At 49.0% G+C, this 20,475-nt stretch overlaps 1 protein-coding gene across 2 annotated transcripts in view; it reads right to left on the reverse strand.

Annotated features, from left to right (window-relative positions):
* Positions 1–20,475, reverse strand: part of PLXNA4 (plexin A4) — a 515,162-nt gene that overhangs the window by 114,577 nt on the left and 380,110 nt on the right. For both annotated transcript variants that reach the window (XM_030960692.1, XM_030960691.1), the window contains exons 6-9: positions 13,656–13,779; positions 9,896–10,049; positions 6,884–6,983; positions 2,727–2,841 (exon numbers count right to left, since the gene is read on the reverse strand). In XM_030960692.1, the coding sequence (XP_030816552.1) occupies positions 2,727–2,841; positions 6,884–6,983; positions 9,896–10,049; positions 13,656–13,779 (493 nt within the window). The remainder of the gene's footprint in view (positions 1–2,726; positions 2,842–6,883; positions 6,984–9,895; positions 10,050–13,655; positions 13,780–20,475) is intronic.

A 20,475-nucleotide genomic window follows, 5' to 3' on the forward strand; every position in this document is an offset into this window, starting at 1 on the left:
CCTGAAGAGGACATCTTTCAGAAACAGAACTGGAAGAAAGGTGATGAAGCTAAAAACAGGCAGAGTCTGATCAATTCCTGCCTCTCCCCAGCTCTGCAGAGCAACACCTTGGAGAGGACAAAGCAAAGAGCAGGGCTTAGCCACCCCCTGTCCCTTCCCTAAGAAACTGGGATAACTCTCATGATCTCCTTTCTGGTGGATCAGGAGATCCACTGAGGTTTGTGGGCATCTCACTTTGGGCAGAGGACAGGAGGGGAGGAGAGCTGGGAAGGTGAGTCCTGTGCTTGGAGCACACCAAAGGAGAGCAGGGGTGGTGGTGGTGACATGGCACAATGGAAAACTGAGACAAAGTGTCCTAGAAGATTCCACTCAGTGAGAAAATGAAGTTCCCACAGTGCCTGGAGGGGATGGGACAGAAACCTGTGGCCAGCAGGACTGGCCAAAATGTGACAAGGCTTTGGAATAACCCAAATCTTGGAATAATAATAGGCTGCCTTTCCTCATCCCTCCACCACCAAGCTCTGGGCATCAAACCCTCCAGCTCCTTGGCACGTTTTCCAGTAGTCCTACAGAAAATCCTGAATCCTGCTAGATGGAGAACTCATGAGTATTTATGGCTTTTCCCAGTGCCAGAGCAGGACAGGACGTCTGATGCAGGACATCTCAACCAGCACAAATGTGACAGCTCCACCAGCATTTACAGAAGGGGTGGGAGGGAATGGCAATGTCACAGACACTACATGTGGCACCAGGAAGGAATTCAGTGGCTTCCTATTTGTATTCTCCTTGCCTGCAAGGGCTCCTTACAACACCAGCCAGGCAGCATTTGCAGCTCTGTGTTAACACCTAAGCTCCAGTTCAGCTCTGTCAGTGGCAATCTGGGGGGCAGCTGGATGCATTTGCCATTAGACACCAAACCCACAAAGCCCCAGAGGTGTTCCAAACACAGCTGGAATCTACTGACCCCATGGCCAAAGCCCTAAATCCTCCCCAAGGTCTCAGCAGCCTGGGGTTAGTAACCTCCTTCTCTCCTGGAGGAGAGGCACAACCAGTGTTTGCCATCCCTCCCAGACCTTCGGGGCACACACTGTTGAATTATGCTCTTTTCTGACCCACAGATGGGGCAGCTGAGAGGCATTTTAAAAACCTTTATTCCATTTTCAGTCTCATATGAAGGGTGAGACAATACAGATGTTATAATTCACCCCAGCACAATCAGAAGCCAACTATTTCCTAATTACAAGACATTATAAGTGTTTCTTGCCATTTTTACAGCTTTAGCTGCCTTAAAGCCAGTAATCTAAAATTACCCCTGGTGGGTCCCTCTCCAATGCATCTTTCACAGTTCTGTTTCTCCAAAGCATCCAGTCTTATTTGCAAGGCCACCCTTTGAAAGCTGTTTCCAGTTCCATTTCTCTCTCAGCAATGTCTGTCCCATTCCAGGGCATTTCTAAGTCAGCATTTCTCACCTCAAAGTTTACATACAGATGTGAGCTTTCTGTCAGGCTTTGAGAATTTTCTACAAATCCATTTCCCACACTACACTGCCTGTGGTGTGCAGGAGGGAGGGATCAGGTCTCTGGGGTCTGGCAGAGCAGAGGGGAGGGCAAGCAGAGGAGGGAGAGGGTGGGACTGGAGGTGGAGAAGGCTTTGTGGGCTGACAAGGTCAGCAGGAGCAGGGAGGTATGTCCCTGGTGGCCGGGGGCATCCACCCGGCTGTGCCAGGAGTGCGGGGCAGCGGCAGGGGGGGCACTGTGCCTGGGTACTGGAGGCGCCACCCGGCGTCCAGGAGTCGTGAGGGGCAGCAGGAGCAGGGAGGTCACCGTGCCCTGCCCTGGGCACTGGGAGGGCTCAGCTCCAGGGCTGTGCCCAGCTCTGGCCCCTCAGCCTGGCAAGGACCTTGGGACACTGAGCATGGCCAGAGGGGCAGCGAGGCTGGGGAGGGGCTGGGAACACAAACCCTGAGAGGAACCCCTGAGGGAGCTGGGGGTGCTCAGCCTGCACAAAAGGAGACTCAGGGCTGCCCCCAGCACTCCCTGCAGCCCCTGAAAGGTGCCTGTGCCCAGCTGGGCTCGGGCTCTTTCTCCAGCAGCTCTGACACAACCAGAGCACACAGCCTCGAGCTGTGCCAAGGGAAATTCAGGCTGGAGAGCAGGAAAAAGCTTTTCCAGCAAGGGGGATAAAGTTCTGCAATGGCTGCCCGGGGAGGGGGCTGCAGTCACCATCCCTGGGGGTGTTTAACAAGCCTGGATGTGGCACTGGGGGCCAGGGGCTGGGCTGGGCTCCATGGCCTTGAAGGTCTCTCCCAACCCAGGGATTCTTTGATTCTGTGAAATGCTTTTCCTGGCACCATGGCAGGTCCCACAGGCACTCACAGGCCCAAAGAGCTCAGCTGGTGTTGCCAAACCACAAAGCTTCCAGAGGATGGAGAATTTTGTTCACATAGATGTCCACAGCAAATGTGGGAAAAAACAGGTTTCTAAACATATGTGGAGTGTCCTCCACCTCTGTTTGCAAGTCTGTTTCCTGTTTGATGGGGAAGATTCAGTTTTAGCACACAGCACCCTGTGGATGTACCTCAGACTGGGTGCCAGGGGCTGGCTGAGGGGTTGGGCTGGGCTGGACTCCATGGCCTTGAAGGTCTCTCCCAACCCAGGGATTCTGTGAAGGTGACACCAGCCCTGACCATCCCAGACATGTGGCACATTCCCTGTGTCCATGCCTACCTCAGGCATCTTGACTCGTCCCTCCTGGAAGGAGCAGGAGCTGGGGTCGTGGGTGCACACGTGCCGGTACTTGCACCAGTGGCAGCGGTAGGGGCTCTCCACACATGACAGGCACCTGCAACAGACGTAGAGAGCAATCACTCAGCCACCTGGGTCCTTAAATTTTGGCTTTTCTATTTTCCAGCTCCTGTACTGCATCAGTGTGTAGCTCTGAATCCCTGCAGTGTTTGTGAGCTCTCTTCACAGCTTGGGCAGACAGAACAATCCCTCTGCCCTGAGAACCAAGGACACCTCACAGCCTCAGGCCCGAAAAGCACAAACAAAACTGAGCTGGGAGGAGCAAACTGGGGGAATGTGACTTCATCACCTGAAGCTGCAATGGGACAATTAACCCCTGATGTACAAATAGACCAAACTAATATCTGCCAAAAAAACTTGTGACTGTCATGAATCTTGGGTCCATCTTTGGTGTAGCCTCTGCCAGGCTCTTGCACTGCCCAGGGTGTATCTGTTGAATGCCTTTAATAAATCCTCACTTTATTCTCTAGCTCTGTCCAGCCTCTGTTCTAGGCAGCCAGTCCAAGGCATCACTGACAGCCTTTCCCAGAGGAAAATGGGAAATGTTCTCCACAGCCTGGAGAACATTGCTTTTGCAGAAGAACACAGGCTTTGCACTGACCCAAAAAGCTGGATTTGCTCTGGCCTGAGCTGGTTGTCACTGGCATCTCAAATGTCTGATAGGATTAAATAATTTAGATTGCATTCATATCACTGCAACTAGAGGAATAATAAATATTTATTGTACTTTGGCTGCCCTGGGGCACCAGCAATCCAGTCTGGTTAATTCTCCCACACATGACACAGAGGCCAGAGACAAACTGGGATGTACCAAAGCCAGAAAACCAAAGATGAAGCAGGGAATTTTCTCCCCCTGGGTCTCATAGATTTATCGGTGTGAGTTCTGCTCAGAGTGATGAGGTTCCTGCCAATATATTAACTCATATTTTTCATCTCAGAGGTGAAGTAAAGACTACTGGAGCAGGTACCTGTGAAGCAGAGGGCATATTTAGGGCATCATCTCCTCTGGGTGCAGGAAAGAGCCATTCCCTCCATCTTACAAGGTTTTGCTCTCCTGTGCCCAGAGTCAGAGCTGCAAACACCTCCCCTGGCTGTGTTACAGCACTGACTGGACCTGCATCACACTTCCCCTTCAATTTAATGTGATGTCTGCTCAGCAGCAACCAAACCCAGCTCTCTGCACAGTCCTGGTCATTCACACTCTGGAGACCTTCATGACAAACACCTCAAGGGGCTGGAGAGTGTCCAGGGAAGAAAATGGAGCTGGGAAGGGGCTGGAGCAGCTGAGGGACCTGGGAAGGGGCTGAGCCTGGAGCAAAGGAGGCTCCTGTGGTTCTGCACAAGTCCCTGACAGGAGGGGACAGCCAGGCTCTTGTCTCAGGTAACAAGTACCAAAATGAGAGGAAACTGCCTCAGGCTGTGCCAGGGGGATTTAGATGGGATATTAGGATTTTTTTTCATGGAAGGGGTTGTAAAGCACTGGAACAGGCTGCCCAGGGCAGTGCTGGAGTCACCATTCCTGGAAGTGTTTAAAAGCACTTGGGGACAAGGTTTAATGGTGACCATGGTGGTTGTGCTGGTTGACTTGGACTTGGTGATCTTAGAGGGCTTTTCCAACCTTTACAATTTTGTGATTCTATGAGGGCTTTTCCAACCTTAACAATTTTAGGTTGGGTTTTAGAGGGCAACTGGGGTTTTATTAACAATTGGGCTACCACAATAGGTGGCTTAAAATACTTAACTTTAACCAACCTTAACAATTTAGGGGGCTTAGGGGCTTTTCCAACCTTTACAATTTTGTGATTCTATGAGGGCTTTTCCAACCTTAACAATTTTAGGTTGGGCTTTTAGAGGGCTCAGCTTTAGAGGGCTTTTCCAACCTTAACAATTTTATGATTCTATGAGGGCTTTTCCAACCTTAACAATTTTAGGTTGGGCTTTTAGAGGGCCCAACCTTATTGGGGGGCTTTTCCAACCTTAACAATTTAGGGGGCTTAGAGGGCTTTTCCAACCTTTACAATTTTGTGATTCTGTGAGGGCTTTTCCAACCTTAACAATTTTAGGTTGGGCTTTTAGAGGGCTCAGCTTTAGAGGGCTTTCAATTAACAATTTTAGATTCAGGAGGGTTTTTTAAACTTTAATATTTTTTGGTTGTTTTAGCACAACCTTAGGGGGCTTTTCCAACCTTAACAATCTTAGATTGGGCTTTAAGAGGGCCCAGCTTTAGAGGGCTTTTCCAACCTTAACAATTTTAGGTTGGGCTTTTAGAGGGCCCAACCTTAGAGGGCTTTTCCAACCTTAACAATCTTAGATTGGGCTTTAAGAGGGCCCAGCTTTAGAGGGCTTTTCCAACCTTAACAATTTTAGGTTGGGCTTTTAGGCCAACCAGGGCTTTAATATATTTGGGGGCTTTTCCAACCTTTAAAATTTTCTGATTCTATGCGGCTGCAGTACCTGGAGGGTACCTTGAGGAGACTTCAGGGAAGTAAATTTTCCTGGTCCTTCTATGCCACGGGGTTTTTAATGGGCAGGAGAGAAAAAACTCCAGAGCTCCTGTGTGAGCCCAACAGGCAGACACACCCCCTCTCTCTCCTGTCTTTGTGAAATCTTTCTCAACCCCAATCCACTCTCAGCTCTGGTACAGCAACTTATTCTTCAAATTGGTAACAAGTGCTTGCTCTGATAGATCGAATTAAAAATGGATAGCGTATTATAGTTTGTCAAGTAAGAAACCAAAACACGCCATAAATATTTAACAGCACCATCTCTGCTGCTCTGCCCCCCCTTCCCCAACACTTGCTTTCTGACACTGTTTGTCAAAGCAGCAGGAACATGGAAATAAGGTTTGCCTTTCCTTGTGAATTGCTGAGCCGCAGTAATTATCTGCTTTTGGCACTTGTGATGGCTCAGTGGTGGGGACAGAGCCACTCAGCCCTGCTCAGGGCTGGAGCAGCCTGCTGCAAGGACATCTTCTGCAGGCATTTGGGGGTCTGCTCCACTGGGGCAGCTCCTGGGTGGCAGCAAAATCTGAGAAAAACGGGGTGTGAGGCAGGGAAGGTGCTCACATCATGGGTGATGTGGTCTTGAGGGATCAGATGGGCTCAGTGCATGTCCTGCAGGAACCATAAGCTTTATTTTTCCAGATGGGAGGGTTCAAGTCTATGTTAGCCATCTGGGGTGGGCTACTGGTGGGACTGGCAGCATGGGTGAGGGTTGGAGGTGCATATGAGGAGCCAAAAATCCACCAAAAAATGAGCAGTAGGAAAATAAGGGGACCATGTGTGTGAGAATCCACAAAATTAGAAGGTTTTGGGAAAGCTGCAAAAGGCAGGCCTCAGAGACAGCAGAACTGTGATCAGAGCTAAGCAGCAGCCATGAGATTGGTCAGCAGAAAAATTATTTAAACTGTAGAAAGGCAAGGACAAATAGAACAATGGTCTGTGTATTAATGCTTGTCTAGAATAACTCCCTAAGTTACAGAGAAGTTTAGCTAGCAAGATTTTAGGAAGGTTGAACCTTAATAATGGAGCTCTGTGCATTGTGTTTAAGGCTCACAAGCAGGTATTGGATTTGAAATGAGCCAGCATTGTTTAACCAAAGGTACCTGTGCTTACAGTGGTTGGATGGAACTCCTGTCAGTGTGCTTTTGCTTTGTGGGATTGGTCAAGAAACTGTTAAAGTGAGTTGTGACATTGAGTTCTTGGTCTGCTGCCTGGGATGTGAGCCGCTGGCATCTTCCCATTGTCATAGCCATGGAATGAGGCTGATGCTGGAAAATCAAACAGCTCAAGGCACGTTCCCAGCAGTCATGTCCCATTTGTGATTTGTACAGAGACCCCTGCCGGCATCACATGTGCTGAGGGCACAATTCAGTTTTGACTCAATTCTGTGGCAAATTGCTCCTAATTTGATGCTCTGCCTGCAGAAAAAGTGGTCCCCACACTCTGAGTCATCTCAGGAGGGACCCACCATTGTGGGCACCGCACAAGTGACCCCAGCCCCTGGTCACCTCCACACTTTAAGATCCTCCTGCGGGACACGTGCCCACGAGAAACTGGTACCAAAGGAACTGAACATACGAGTTGTGGACGCTGCAGTTGTAGAAGACAAAGCTGGTGCTGGCAAAGGTCATCCCCGTTTCCTTGGACTTGAGCTGCAGCTGGACAATGTGATGGTCACCTGGGGGGAAAAATAGGCACATCAGGGTGGGACTGCTCTGTTACACCTGTTGGCCAGGCCACCAGCCTGAGCCTGGAGCTGTCCCACAGCACCTTGGCTGGGCTGTCCTCGGTACAGATGTAAAATAGATGTAAAATAGATGTTAAAAGTGTTATAAAATCCTTCTAGAGCCCAGTTCTCCCACAGGTACAGTATGTCTTTGCCACTGGAAATTTTATTGTGCCTGGTAGCAGAGTCTGGACTAAAGGGTGACACAGCAGATCTAATTTCAAAAATGTGGTGACTGAATTCATAAAGTAGGAAAACCAAACTTAAAGAATGGGTGCAGATGTCTGGAATTTGGAGGCCATTAAAATATAATTTTGTCCTTAAATTTGGTCCATACTGCTGGTTCACTCAACGTTCCCAGAAAAAAAGGGCATGTGGGCATTCCTTCCATGTTCACTCACCCCAAGCTCCATTCCCCTCAGCCTGTGGCTGCAAAGAACCCATCTCAGTGTGAGAGATGTGAAATCCATTGCACTTCCAGGGAGATCCACCCATTTCTGCAGCTCTCCCTTCTCACCTCAGCCCCTCAACACCATTTCCCCATCCCTTTTCCCACTGCTTCCAAGCTGGGCAGTCAGCTGCTGCTTCATCCCACAGTTCAGACAGGGCAATCAGTGGGTGCAGTGATTTGGTGGGGAAGTGACCCAGGTTTAATTCAAGATTTAGCTGGGTGGCCCTTCCCCTGTTATTTATAAAAGGGCACAGAGTGATAGGACAAGGGGGAATGGCCTTAAACTGAAAGAGGACAGATTTAGATGGGATATTAAAAAGAAATCCTTCCCTGTGAGGGTGGTGAGGCCCTGGCACAGGTTGGCCAAGAAGCTGTGGCTGCCCCTGGATCCCTGGAAGTGTCCAAGACCAGACTGGATGGGGCTTGGAGCACTCTGGGATGGTGGAAGAATTCCCTGCCCATGGCAGGGGTTGGAATGAGATCATCTTTCAGGCCCTTCCACACCAAACCAGCCTATAATTGTATAATTTTCTTCCTCACCTGAAAGAGTCATTAATCAATGAGGCCAGAGTGAACTTGACAAGGGATCACAACGAGCACCTGGTGCTCACTCACCCACCTTGGGGCACACACACCCCACACACTCCACTGGACACATCTTGCTTGGCTCTGCTGCCCACTGCTCTGCCATATTCAACGACTTTGCCAGCATCTTGCACATATTTTAAACCAGGATACGAGGATTGGATGGCCCCAGCTGTGATAGTCACACATCCTTTGGTTCAAATCCAGCCCCTGGCACTGTGGGGAGAACTTGGTTTTTGCAGAGGTGCAGAGCAGCAGCTCTGAAGCTGAGACAAGCTGCAGGTGCCCTGAAAGCAGATAAATCTCTCCCTCTTGTCCTGTCTCCACCTTTCACTGTTATTTTTGTTTGCTGGTTGATGATAGGCTGGCTGGGGACAGATGTCCATAGCAAGGAAAGAATTTCTGGTGCCTGTCTTGGTAAGCAAACATGACTGATACAGGACTTGAAAGTGGTGACAGCCTCCTGGGAGCTTGTTTTGGGGCTGCAGTGCAGAGCACAGCAGCCGTGTGCAGCTCAGGGAGAGCACAGGTGATGGTGACAGTTCATGTCACCTCATTTTCTGCGGTCTGAGGATCCCCAGAGGGAAATTTTACAGCAAATTTTCACAGGAAGCCAAGGACAAAAATTGGAAGCATCCTCTCTGTGTGTCATGGGGGTGATAGCAGGGTCAAGGTTTTTGTAATAAGTCCCTGTAAAGAGCCACAGGAATTCTTGAAATTACCTAGAAAGTTTGTTAGAAAAGGGAAAGAAAAAAGTGCAGGAAGTTGTGGATAGGGGAAACACCCATGGAGACAAGGCATTTTTCTGTGCTGGACCACTGTGGGAGAAGGAGCCAGAAGTAAAACTGGAACAGCTGAAGGCAGTAAAGGCCAGGAATGGAGACAGAGAGCTGAGCACACAAGCTTAAACCTGGGAGGAGCAGGGTGAAATTACAGACAGGATTGTCCAGCTCTGCAGGAATTTCTGTCTGTTACATGGGATGGGATGTGTTGAGAGCCTGTACCCCTGGGGTGTAACTCCAGCCTGGCCAAAAGGACAGGGAATATCTCACATCCGTGTCGTGTCTTTGCTGGATTTGTGCAACTGCCACTCGGTGGCAGCCTGCAAACACCTCGTGTCACACAGAGGAGCACCTCAAGGCAGGTGCTGGGGCTGCAGCTCAGGGCTGGCGCTCCTGAAACACTCTCACATCCACACAACTTTGCCATGATGTGCAGGTCCAGAGTTCCTCCTGCTCCCAGGGCTTTCCTTGCCCCCTCCTCAGGCTCTCAGGAGCCAAATCCTGCTTTGTGAGGATGCAGGATGATGCCTCAGGGTTTAGCTTTTATATTTTTCGCATTCTGTACTATTGTAGTGTGTGGATCTGAGCTTCATATTAGTGAGCTCTCCTCACAGAGCAGGGAGACAAAACAATTCCTCCTCTAGCTGGGGACCAAGGACAAATGATCCAAATCTCAGCCCAGGAGCACAAACCCCGTGGGCTGCAGAGAGAAAAACAAGCAGGGTGGGACTGCAGGGGCTAAAGCTGGAATGGGACAATGAACTGCAAGATGCAAATGGAGCAGAACTGATCCAAGGGAGAGACCCTGGGAGCGCTCGTGCATTTTGGGGCCATTTTGGTTCATCTTGGGTGCAGCCCTGGCTGGGCTCTTGTGCTGCCCAAGGTGCATCCATGGAGGAGATCCTTTCCATAAATCCCTGCTTTATTCTGGAACTCTGCCCAGCCTCTGCTCTAGCTCAGCCTTCTCAAGGCATCAAGGACAGACGCAGGGTGTGGGGTGAGGATGGGAGGGAGAGGTGCAGGTGGAGGAGCTGTGGGGTACTCACCATTCTCTGTGATGATCTGGGGCACCTCCTTGGCAGCTGGAGAGATGCACTGGATCTGGCTGCCCACCACCAACCCATCCATCTCCGAGAGGTCCTCAAAGGTACAGTTGACTCCTGCAGACAGCTCAGGGACGTTGTAGGTCTCCAGGACCAGCTGCAGGCAAAGACGGAGGCAGAGAGGGAGAGGCAGGAAAAGAGAGAAGAGAGAACGCTCAGCCAAACAACAGAGCTGGCCCAGCAGGAGAGAATTACACTGGAGAGGTCGGACAAAGAGCCTCTTGCTAGAGAGAGCATCCTCCTTCAGCAGAAAGCAGCGACTGGGGAGAGGGACGAGTGAGGAGGGGAGGGCACGAGATGCTGGTGCTGGCACAGGTGGCAGGTGGCTGTGCAGGGACACCTGCACAGTGTCCCACTGCTGGCTGGGAGGTGCAGGGGAGGGAGTGCTCGCTGTCTGTCATGCAGGTGTCAGGTTAGGCAGGGAGTCTCTGGAGCCAGCCGTGGGTCCCAGGGCTGTGGTGGCCCCCAGGGTTTCTGAGGAAGATGACTGCTACTCACAAGAGGCACTCTGCAGACTCCAGAGAAACTGGAGCGCTCCAGTCTAACTCTCTACGGGCTGCTCTGCCAGCACCAGCAGCGGGGAGCACTCTGTCCCCAAGTTTCCTGTGTGAGGAGAGTCTAGTTACAGCCTGTCGCAGACATCTTTTATGAAAAATCCTTTCCTTAGGAGTTTTTCCTCCTGAGAAGCTGAGAGGCCTCAGGAACAAAATGTAAGCAGTGGTTATCTGCTGCTGTGGAATGCAACAGATGCATCTGTGATTGGTCTCATGTGGTTGTTTCTAATTAATGGTCAATCACAGTCAGCTGGCTCAGACACACTGTCCAAGCCACAAGCCTTTGTTATCATTCCTTCTTTTTCTATTCTTAGCTAGCCTTCTGATGAAATCCTTTCTTCTATTCTTTTAGTATAGTTTTAATATAATATGTATCATAAAATAATAAATCAGCCTTCTGAAACATGGAGTCAGATCCTCGTCTCTTCCCTCATCCTAAGACCCCTGTGAACACCGTCACAACAGCCTTCAGTCCACCACAAAAACATCCCCTGTCTCTACAGACACAGAAACCTCTCCTGTCCATCCCACTGAAGAACCAGCTGGCTCCTTGTGCTATCCTGGGGTTCCATATGGGAAAAAAAGCCATGAAGGAGGATTTGTCCGTGTTTTTGGAGCTCACAACACCCTCTGGCATTGCTCGTGGCCATGGGAAAATGAATCTCAGGGCTGGTTTGCACCATGTCCATGCTTTGGAAGAGCACAGTCATGCTGCCAGCTTCCCAAACAAAGGTCCTGTACCACGGCTCTCCATCACTGAGGGTCCTGCTCAACTCACCAGGCCATGCCTGAACACAGAGGGGCACCCCAGGGGACCCCCAGCAGCTGGTAATTGGTGTAAATTTATAGTTTTTGTGACTGAACACTGGAGCCAACCACTCAGCACAGGCTCGAATGCAGATGTTCTCTACACTTGCCTTGTCCCTGAGCTGGCTGAGGTCCCTCTGAGGTGACAGCCACTGAAAGGAGACACAGGTGCATGCTGAGGTGCTGTTTGTACCAGCACAAAGAGCAGGGGTCAGTCCAGGTGACAAAGCAGGAGAGATGAGAAGGTGACACTCAGTGCTCCCACACAGTGTGTTTTCCTCTCTTAGGGAAAGGCTGGAGTTGTTTCTCCACACTGAGGACCATCAGGGAGGAAGGCTGAGCAAACAGGCTTTATCCTTGGATGCCATTTGAGAGAGTAGGATCATTCTGGGGCCATGGGAATGGCAGTGGGAAAGGTGATTTTTTTTGTCTTGGATGGGGAACAGGAAAAAGGTTTGGTTGTTTGGATGGATTTAGCACTGAGGCTGAATTCATTCTCCCTGCTAGCAGTGGAGAAGTGGAATCTGGAGTCTTTCCTCTTTAACAAATCTCCCTCTGGGCACGGGTGATGCAGGAGGAAGCTGTGCCATGCAGAAGGTGACACTGGTGGGCAGAGCAGTGCTTGGCCACAAGCTCCATGAGCCAGTGCACACCCCAAGCAGACAAGAAGCCCTACATCCCACACTCCTGGGACAGCCTGGAAAGCATGGAGCCTTCCCTCAGCAAGCAGCTCTTCTCAGAGAGCCCAGAGCAGTGACACAGACTCGGGTAAGATTTTCCAAGGCCCTGTTAGTGCCCAAAATTTAAGAGCATGGCTGACCACACAAACACCTGCTCTGCCTCCATGGGCAAGAACTCACTGTCACTGACACTTCGCTAGAACTCAAGATCCTAGCATTCTAGATTTGAGATCTGCCAAGGACACCACCAACCCTCTGTTTGTTCTCCTCCTGGTTTGCCTCTGGTGATGGGATGAGCTGGGTCACCAGTTTAGCTGGGACTGGGCTGAGACTTCCATCAAAAGGCCCATGCAGATTGTTGGGTAACAGATGATGGCAACTTCTGATCCCAGCAGCTCTGGGCTGACTCACCCTGGGAGTAACCCAGAGGAAAAGGTCTCTGATTCTGTTATCATTTCCAGTCTCCCCGAGCCAGCCAGTCCCCCAGGATTTATTCCAACATGAAAGAATTCAACAGCTACTGAGAGAATACAGAAAGGAAACCTTGAACTCCCAGAAGAACAAAGAACTTAAGATGTCTCAGATCAGTTTTGTTTGAAGCCTGGGGAAAATAAAGTCACAGCAAAGTTAAGAGGCTGAAACAAAGCAGCCAATGATTGGACATGCAGGCTTTGAAAGGCTGATTTCATTATCCCTGGAGAAATCTAAACCTGTTACCTGCTGGAAGGTGTCTGGCAGCTGCCTAAATTCCATTTAGGCCTTTCAGGGTGTGGGGCTAATGACCAGCTTGTCTAGCGATGGAGCTTTTAGGGCCTGGGTTACCAACTTAATTGCAGCCCAAATTAGTGTGGTCAGAAAGACAGAGCACTGGTAGCCTGAGAGAAATGGGGTTTGCCTCCTTCTTGGAACATGTTGGGATCTCACCACATCTGGTGTTGCTGCCATGAGTCAGGAGAGAAACCACAAACTGGTCAGATCTTCAGCAGAGATCTCCTGCCTCAAGCCCAGAGATGATCAGGATCATCTGCTGTTCTGCCAGCATTCACTGTGTGGTTTCCTTGGCTGCTGCCTGAGTAGCTCGAGGCCAGAAAGGTTAAACCTTGTGCTGTGGAAGGTCACAGGAGACAGCAGGAGCCTTGGAAACCTCGGGTTCCTCTGCACAGCATCCTGCCTCTCTGCTCGGCATGCCTAGTGCTGGAGCAGGATGGACTTCCTGGGGGCTTAGAAGGAGATATTTCCATCCAAAATGATCGGAACTCAGAACTCACTGAAATAATTCATATCATCCTTCACTTGGCTTTCTTCTAGAATGCAATTTCTAACCACAAAAAATGTCCCTTGCCTGAAGCTATTCATTAATTCCTCTCCCAGGGCAGCACAAAATGCTTGCAGGACAGAGTCCCTTCAGACCTGCCCTTACAGACAACAAGGAAGACTCTTCCTAGTCCACTTCAAGACTTCTAAACAAATAACCAATGCCAAAATGTCAGAGAATAACCAATGCCAAAATGTTCTCCTGCAGCAAATCTTTCCCTGTGCCGGCAGAGCTGCTGGGAAAGTTAACGGAGTCTGGAGAACCTCTTGCTGCTGAATCCCTGGATCTGCCACGCTGCATGGGCAGGTGACACCTGAGGAGAGGGGGCAGGGTTTGTCATTGCTCACCAGAACGTTGTACTGGGACACGGAGATGTTGTTGGGGTGCACGGTGAGGCGGACGCACTGCTTCATCTCCGAGGCGAATCTGCGCGGCTCGCTGGAGCGCTCGCACCGCTCCTTCCTCGTGCAGCTGGGGAAACAGGAACGTGTCACAGACATTTCTTTGCTGAAGCTCAGAAGTTCAACAACAAGACATAAACAATAGATTATCTGCTGCTGTGGAATGCAACAGGTCTGTCTGGATTGGCCCAGCTTGGATGTTTGTAGTTAGTGGCCAATCCAGGACTGAATTCTCTCCGACAGAGTCGGAGAGAGCTCCTTTGTTTTCATTTTTTACCTTTCTATTCTTAGGTTAGGTAGCAGGTTCTGGAAACTCTCTTTTCTTTTTCTTTTTAGTATAGTTTAAATAGATGTATATATCATAGAATAATAAATCAAGCCTTCTGATCATGGAGTCAAGGATCTCGTCTCTTCCTTCACCCAAACACCCTTGTGACCACCATCACAGGAACACACAGGGACAGGGTGAGCACACAGCCCGGCTGGCAGAGTGAGGACAGCCCGGGGCACTGGGAGCAGCAGTTAGTGTGGATAGAAAGTCGGCTCTGTGCTCTTTGGGAGGGCACAAGTGGAAAACCATGCTCGCATCCTGGTGTGCTCCGGCTCATGGGATAGGGGGGAATATCCTGAGCTGCAGGGTGTTATAAGTAGAAAAAGCTGCCAATTTTTTTTAAAAGGTTGCAGAGTTCACAAGTTGGGCAAGTTGCTGCCAGGGTGGAGTTCTAACTGTTTGTTGTTGTAATCACCTGTCCTTTTCGTTAACTACCTGTCGTTAAGAATTCCCCCTTTTGTCGAGTGGCACCCGGCTGCTCTCTAGAGGATGACACCCAGACAGTGAAGAGGAGGGGACCTCGGAGTTAGCATGAAAATGACCTCGGATCCAGCATGCAATGGGAGAGACCCCTCAGCAAACCTAGCCAAAAACCCCTAAAAACAATGAGTTTACATGAAATGGATGAATCAAAGTGACATCTAGTTGTGAAGAACAGAATCTAGTATCTGCCAAGACCTTTTTTACCCCTCACCCTAACCTCAAAGATGTCAGCTAGACAGAGAACCTCAAATGTTAAACCAAAAAATCAAGGAATTTCCCGATGTTCTCATGAGGATGGAACCCCCAGTTTTGCCCACAGACCCGTGGACAAAGCTGCGCTCTTCCTCCTCCTCCGAGTCACTCCTGGGAGCAGCGGTGGCGTGAGTGCGACCCATCGGTTCTCGCCACCCGACCTGATCACTTTTAATAAAGGCATTAAAAAGGAGAAAGGTCTCCTGCCCATGTTCATTTCAGTTAGTGTGGACAGAAAGTTGGCTCTGTGCTCTTTGGGACGGCACAAGTGGAAAACCACGCTTGCACCCTGGCGTGTTCATGGGATTGTGGAGAACATCCTGAACTGCAAGGAACACTCAAGGATCATCATGCCCAGCTTCTGGCCCTGCACAGGACATTCCCAGAAGCCCCACCACGTGCCTGAGAGCATTAACTCTGCAGCTGGCAGCTGTGGCGTTGCTCAAGCAGGCTGGGGAGTCGCAAGGAACCTGTAAGAGGCGGGAGGGTGATGGGTGAAAGCTCCATCCCAGCTGCAGGAATTCTCTGCCTCTCCACCCAACAGCACAACCTTCCCTGGGCCAAACCCTCAGCCCTTCAAACTCTGCTGTCCAAGGGCTGGGGAACACCTCAGGCAGGGCTGTCCTTGTAGAGAAGCCATGCACAGCCCATGGTTTTTTTGTCCCTCCTGAGAATGCTGCACACTTGTGGTGCCTCTGGGCTGCTGGTACCTCACCTCTGAGATAGAACCACACCTCCAAGCAGCTGTCCCTGCAGATTGAGGAGTTTTTTGCATCTGCCTTTGTGGGATAGACCAATAAATACTTACAATGTATTGTAATTCAGAAATAGTTAGCTTCTGATTGTGATGATGTGAATTATAACATCTGTGTTGTCTCACCTTTCCCATAAGACTAAAAATAGAATAAAAGTTTTTAAAACAACTCTCAGTTACCCCATCTCTAGGTCAGAAAAGAGTATAATTCTACATGCCTTGAAAATGGCTGACTAGAAGTGCTGAGAGTTGAATCTTAAAAATTCAGGTGTTTCCAATAAGTGACAGCCCAGTGAAATCTGTGGGTGCACACACCTGGGCTGCACAAATGCATGAAGTTCACACCACCCACTAACTGTTGATGTTTTCAGTGCTGTCACTACCCCTCATCTCACCTGTGTGGTGCAAACACCCGCCAGAAAAGTGGATTGGTGACTGCCCCGTTTCCACCCAGGTTTGCACTTGTTTAACATAAACCACATCTGTAATTCACTCCACACCCGCTGCCAAGGCCATTGCTCCAAGGAAGGTGTCTGCCTGGAAATCCACAGGGTTAATCCAAAAGGACAGCTCCAGCTGCATGCCAATTACCTCCTGCCATTAAGGTAATGTTATGGACTTGCACAGGGTGTCTTCAATGGATTTTGTTATTAGCAGTGCTATTACCCCCCATTAAAAGCAGCTATAAAGACTTAAGTGTGGATGTTAAATTATTCACCCACTCCCAGACTTCAGAGTCTCACTTGTGAGAGAACCTGGGGGCTGCTGGAGCTCCAAGATCACCCCTCAGCATCCCTACTCCTTGGAGCAGAGACTGCACCCTTGGGCATGGGGATTTCCAGCTGAGGATCCATGGAAACACTCCACAAATCTCTATATGTGGTTAATCCAAATGTTACAAAGCTTGGGGCTGCCTAAAACTTCAGGGGTTGGCTTCTCTCTAGTGACTGACTAGATAAAGTGAACACCCCAACTCCAAACTCCAATTTCTCCATCTTTCTGGCAGAGGAAACTTTTGTATTTCCAGAGGAAGAACTCATAAAGGGATATTTAGGCCATTCTCAGCACACTTTGCAGGTTTGAGAGAGCAAAATGAGCACTGCAGCTCCTGCTTTCTCCTCCCCAGGAGCCCTCATCCCATTAAATCTCCTCTGGCCCTGCCACATGCTGGATCAGGAATTTTAAATGGGCACTCTCCAGAGGGTTGGACCAACAGCCCATTAAATACCCCCAAAACTCTAAGTCCTCCATGGTGGCACGAAAGCCAAAAGGCAAAATGCTGACCTGAGATTTTTCCAAGCACTTCCATAAAACAAATAGCCACAGCAATCCCATTAAATCTCCACAGGGTGTGGGAGCTCCTCTCCTGGGAATAGCTTAGAAGGGAAACCTTTTTGGGCTCAGAATCAAAACACAAGTGCCCAAGTTCTTCAAGATGTTCTGTTATCTCCCATTTATTTCCTTCAGCTGCAGCACAACAGAAGTATCTGGATTTTCTAAAATTGAACAGTCTCAGTTTAAATCTATGGATATGAATTAAGCATCCAGGAATGTGGTTTGTATTCCCAATCCCACCACTGAGCAGGAATATAATAATCCACATTTTACCTTGCTGTTTACAGGTCACACACATTTAAAAAATGAAACTTTCAGACCAAACTCTCACTGTATATTAGACTGATGTGCCTTGCAGCCTTGATATCTGCCATAAGGTGAAAATAATGTCATCCAAATCATGAATTTATGAAAAACCAAACCAAACTAAGCCTGGGTTTAACATAATGTTAAGGCTGCTGTGTCAGGGTCTCAGGAATTAGAGACTGCCAGACTGAAAGCAGCTTCTGTACTTCCAAATCTGCTGCCTGCACTCACACACTGCAAGCCAGATTTTAATTACAGGATCACAGGTTATTATTCCTTTTTTCCACGGTGACCTCAATTCTGCCACTTCCTAACTTTTGACTTTCACTGTCTGACTTTTTCAATGCAATTCCTCAGTTGGAAAAGCTCTAAATACCTGTGCCTGGTGCTGGAGTCTGGTGCTGGGGGAGTTCTGCTGAGCTGGGCTCTGGGTCAGGGTTCAGGCTCTGGGGTCAACACCCCAGGTGAGTGACCACAGCTGCCTCAGGAATCAAATCTGAAGGGATGGAGCCACCTGCCAGTAGGTTGGGAAGGTTTGTGCATGCAGAAAGAAGTGATGGTGGCTCTTCTCCAGAGCATTTTGTCCATGGTTTCCCCCTGTCGGAACCCAGGACATTCCTCTGGCTGCCCTGGAGGACTCCAGACCCTGGCAGGGGCTCAGAGACCTTGGCACGGAGTCACAAACACCTGTGCCTTTGATTTTAGCCCATGGAAACAATTACCAACTTTGTGTGAAGATGTACAAGCCACAAGAGTTTGAATAGAATGTTAGTGAATTTGTCACAGGGTGAAAAAGTAGAATTTTGAGTTTTTTAGAATGGGGGTTCAGAAGCCAAGATGGAGGGATTTGGGTGTGCCTTGTCCTCCTTCTTCTTGTCCTCCATCTTCTGCTGGGATGGTGGCACTTTTGGATTGGTTTAGGGTAGAGACAGACTGTCTAACATAGGTGATAGGTATTGGAAAATTATTGTAAATAATGTAATTTTAGTATAAAAAACTAACACCACCCCAAGGTGGTCAGTGTGCCTCTGTCTGACCTGCTGGACAGATCTCAGCAGAAAGAATGTAATGGATAACAGCAAATAAACAACCTTGAGAACAAGAACAGAAGAATCCTGACTCCTTCGGCTGCCAGGCTGGGAGAAGAGACTCTCCGACACACCTCGGGGTCATCCTGACCACAGAGACTCCAAGAGCTCCTCTTCAGATCATTTTGACCATGGTTTCCCCCATCTTCTCTCCCACGACCACCTCATCTCTCCTAAGCTGGAGCACCCTGTGGGTTCACACATCACCCAAGGTATCTGCCCAGCACTGCAGCTGAGGTTCTCCACGTGGTGGGTTCTCCTGTGGTGGATTGCCCTGAAGGAAGCGAGATTTAGGTTGGATGTTACGAAAATTTCTGTACTCAGAGGGTGATGAGGCCCTGGCACAAGTTGCTCAGAAAAGCTGTGGCTGCCCCTGGATCCCTGGAAGTGTCCAAGGTTGCATGAGGCTTGGAGCAACCTGGGATAGTCCCTGCCCTTGGCAAGGGGTGGAACTGGATGCTCTTTAATGTCCCTTCCACCCCAAATCCTTCTGTGATCCTACAATTCAGGTGAGCAGAAAAAAATACCTGACACAAAGAAACCTTCCCCTCCAGCCTTCCTCTGCACCACCAAAAATGTTCTGCCCTCTCCAAAGAGAGGAAAAAACAGCAGAGAAAGTTGTTCCAACACGTGCAGAGGAAAATCTTTCCCTCCCGCAACAGCCTCAGATCCCTGGGTGGTGAGGCTGAGACGCAGGAACAAAAGTGACAAAGGATCTGGTCACAGAAGGATCTGCCCAGAGGGGATGTGGCAGCACCCGAAGTTCAGCAAACTGTAAATAAAGGCAGATGGACTTTTAATAAATAAGTACTTCCAGGCTCTGCGTATGAAAGTGGTCACCTGGAAGGCAGCTGGGCTGAGGGAGGGATAATGAAATATCCCAACCTCAACTCATCATTTCTGCTGTCCCTGGTGACAGTCACTGTCTACCCTGGGAGCTCCTGTGACTCTCACCTGGTGTGTTTATTATTGTTTGCACAGAAAAAAAATCCCCTTTTACTGCCAAATAAAATACCTGTAGCCCCAACATTCCAAGGGTGCCCATACACCAAGATCCCTTTCCACTGCCACACTCGCTAATTCCCTGTTATAATTGGGAATGTGGAGCTCCCACCCATGGCACCAATTTCCACTTCAGGCCCCTAAAAGAGCATTTCCCACCCCTGAGCTTGTTTTGATGGTGGTGCAGACACCACACACCTCTGGGTGCCTCACCAGCAGCTGCTCTTTCATCACCAGCTGTGACTTCAACAATTCCAAGTGTCCTGCTTGGTCCAAAACCATCAGCACAAATATTGAGGAGCTGCTCCTACCACTGAACCATGAGGAATGTGATTTCCTCCTCATGTCCCATCAAGAATAAATACCACTGGTGCTCACCCTCTGCTCGCCAGCCACCAACCAATTATTTTAATAATGTTCAATTAATACTTTCCTCTTCTCTCGTGTCTCTCCCCCAAGAATCTCAGAGGGCTTTGCCTGCAGCTAGTTAAACTTCAGGGTTCCTCCATGAGGTTGGAATTAGCAGGCAGAGACAGGAAAGTGAGGCACAAAGAGCAGGGCAAAGCCTGGAGTGGAAGTCCTGGTTTGGGACACAAGAAATCATCATCAAATCACTAAATCAGGCCATTAAATCCCTAAATCTTGGCCAAACCAAGCCCAGACTCTCATCTCCATCATCCTGTTGTAGACAAAAAAAACCCCAAACCACCACCCTACACACATAAACTTCCCCCAGCCCCCCAAAATAACCTTTATTTTTCACCTGACTGAGCCTTGCTTGCTCATAACCATAACTGTTGAAAAAGGAGAAGATTTGGATTCTGTTTTATTTTTTCCCCCATAATTTCCCAAGAAACAGAATAAAATATCCAGCTTTTTGAATGTGAGACCCAAAAAAGTCAGTTTTCTGGCAATGGAAAAGGTCTTATCTGCAATTCTGTTAATTAATAACAAATTTCAAGACAAAAGAGTGGTGATTGGATCTGATCAGAAATTGCTACTCAGAACAGAGTATTTGGGGGCTTTTTACAAGAGGCAATTAGCACACAATGTAATTTTTTTTTATTCAGTGAGGAAAAAAAAAACATCAAAAAATTCTTAACTCCCAGAAATAAATTCTAAAAAAATTAATCCTTTTTGGAGAAGCCTCACCATTTCATGCACAGCAGTTTTCTTTTGACTCTGGGTGTTCAGGTGGGTTCTCAGGGAAGGAGA

Source organism: Camarhynchus parvulus, chromosome 1A (genome assembly GCF_901933205.1).
Source record: "Camarhynchus parvulus chromosome 1A, STF_HiC, whole genome shotgun sequence".
In the NCBI taxonomy this organism is placed as follows: domain Eukaryota; kingdom Metazoa; phylum Chordata; class Aves; order Passeriformes; family Thraupidae; genus Camarhynchus; species Camarhynchus parvulus.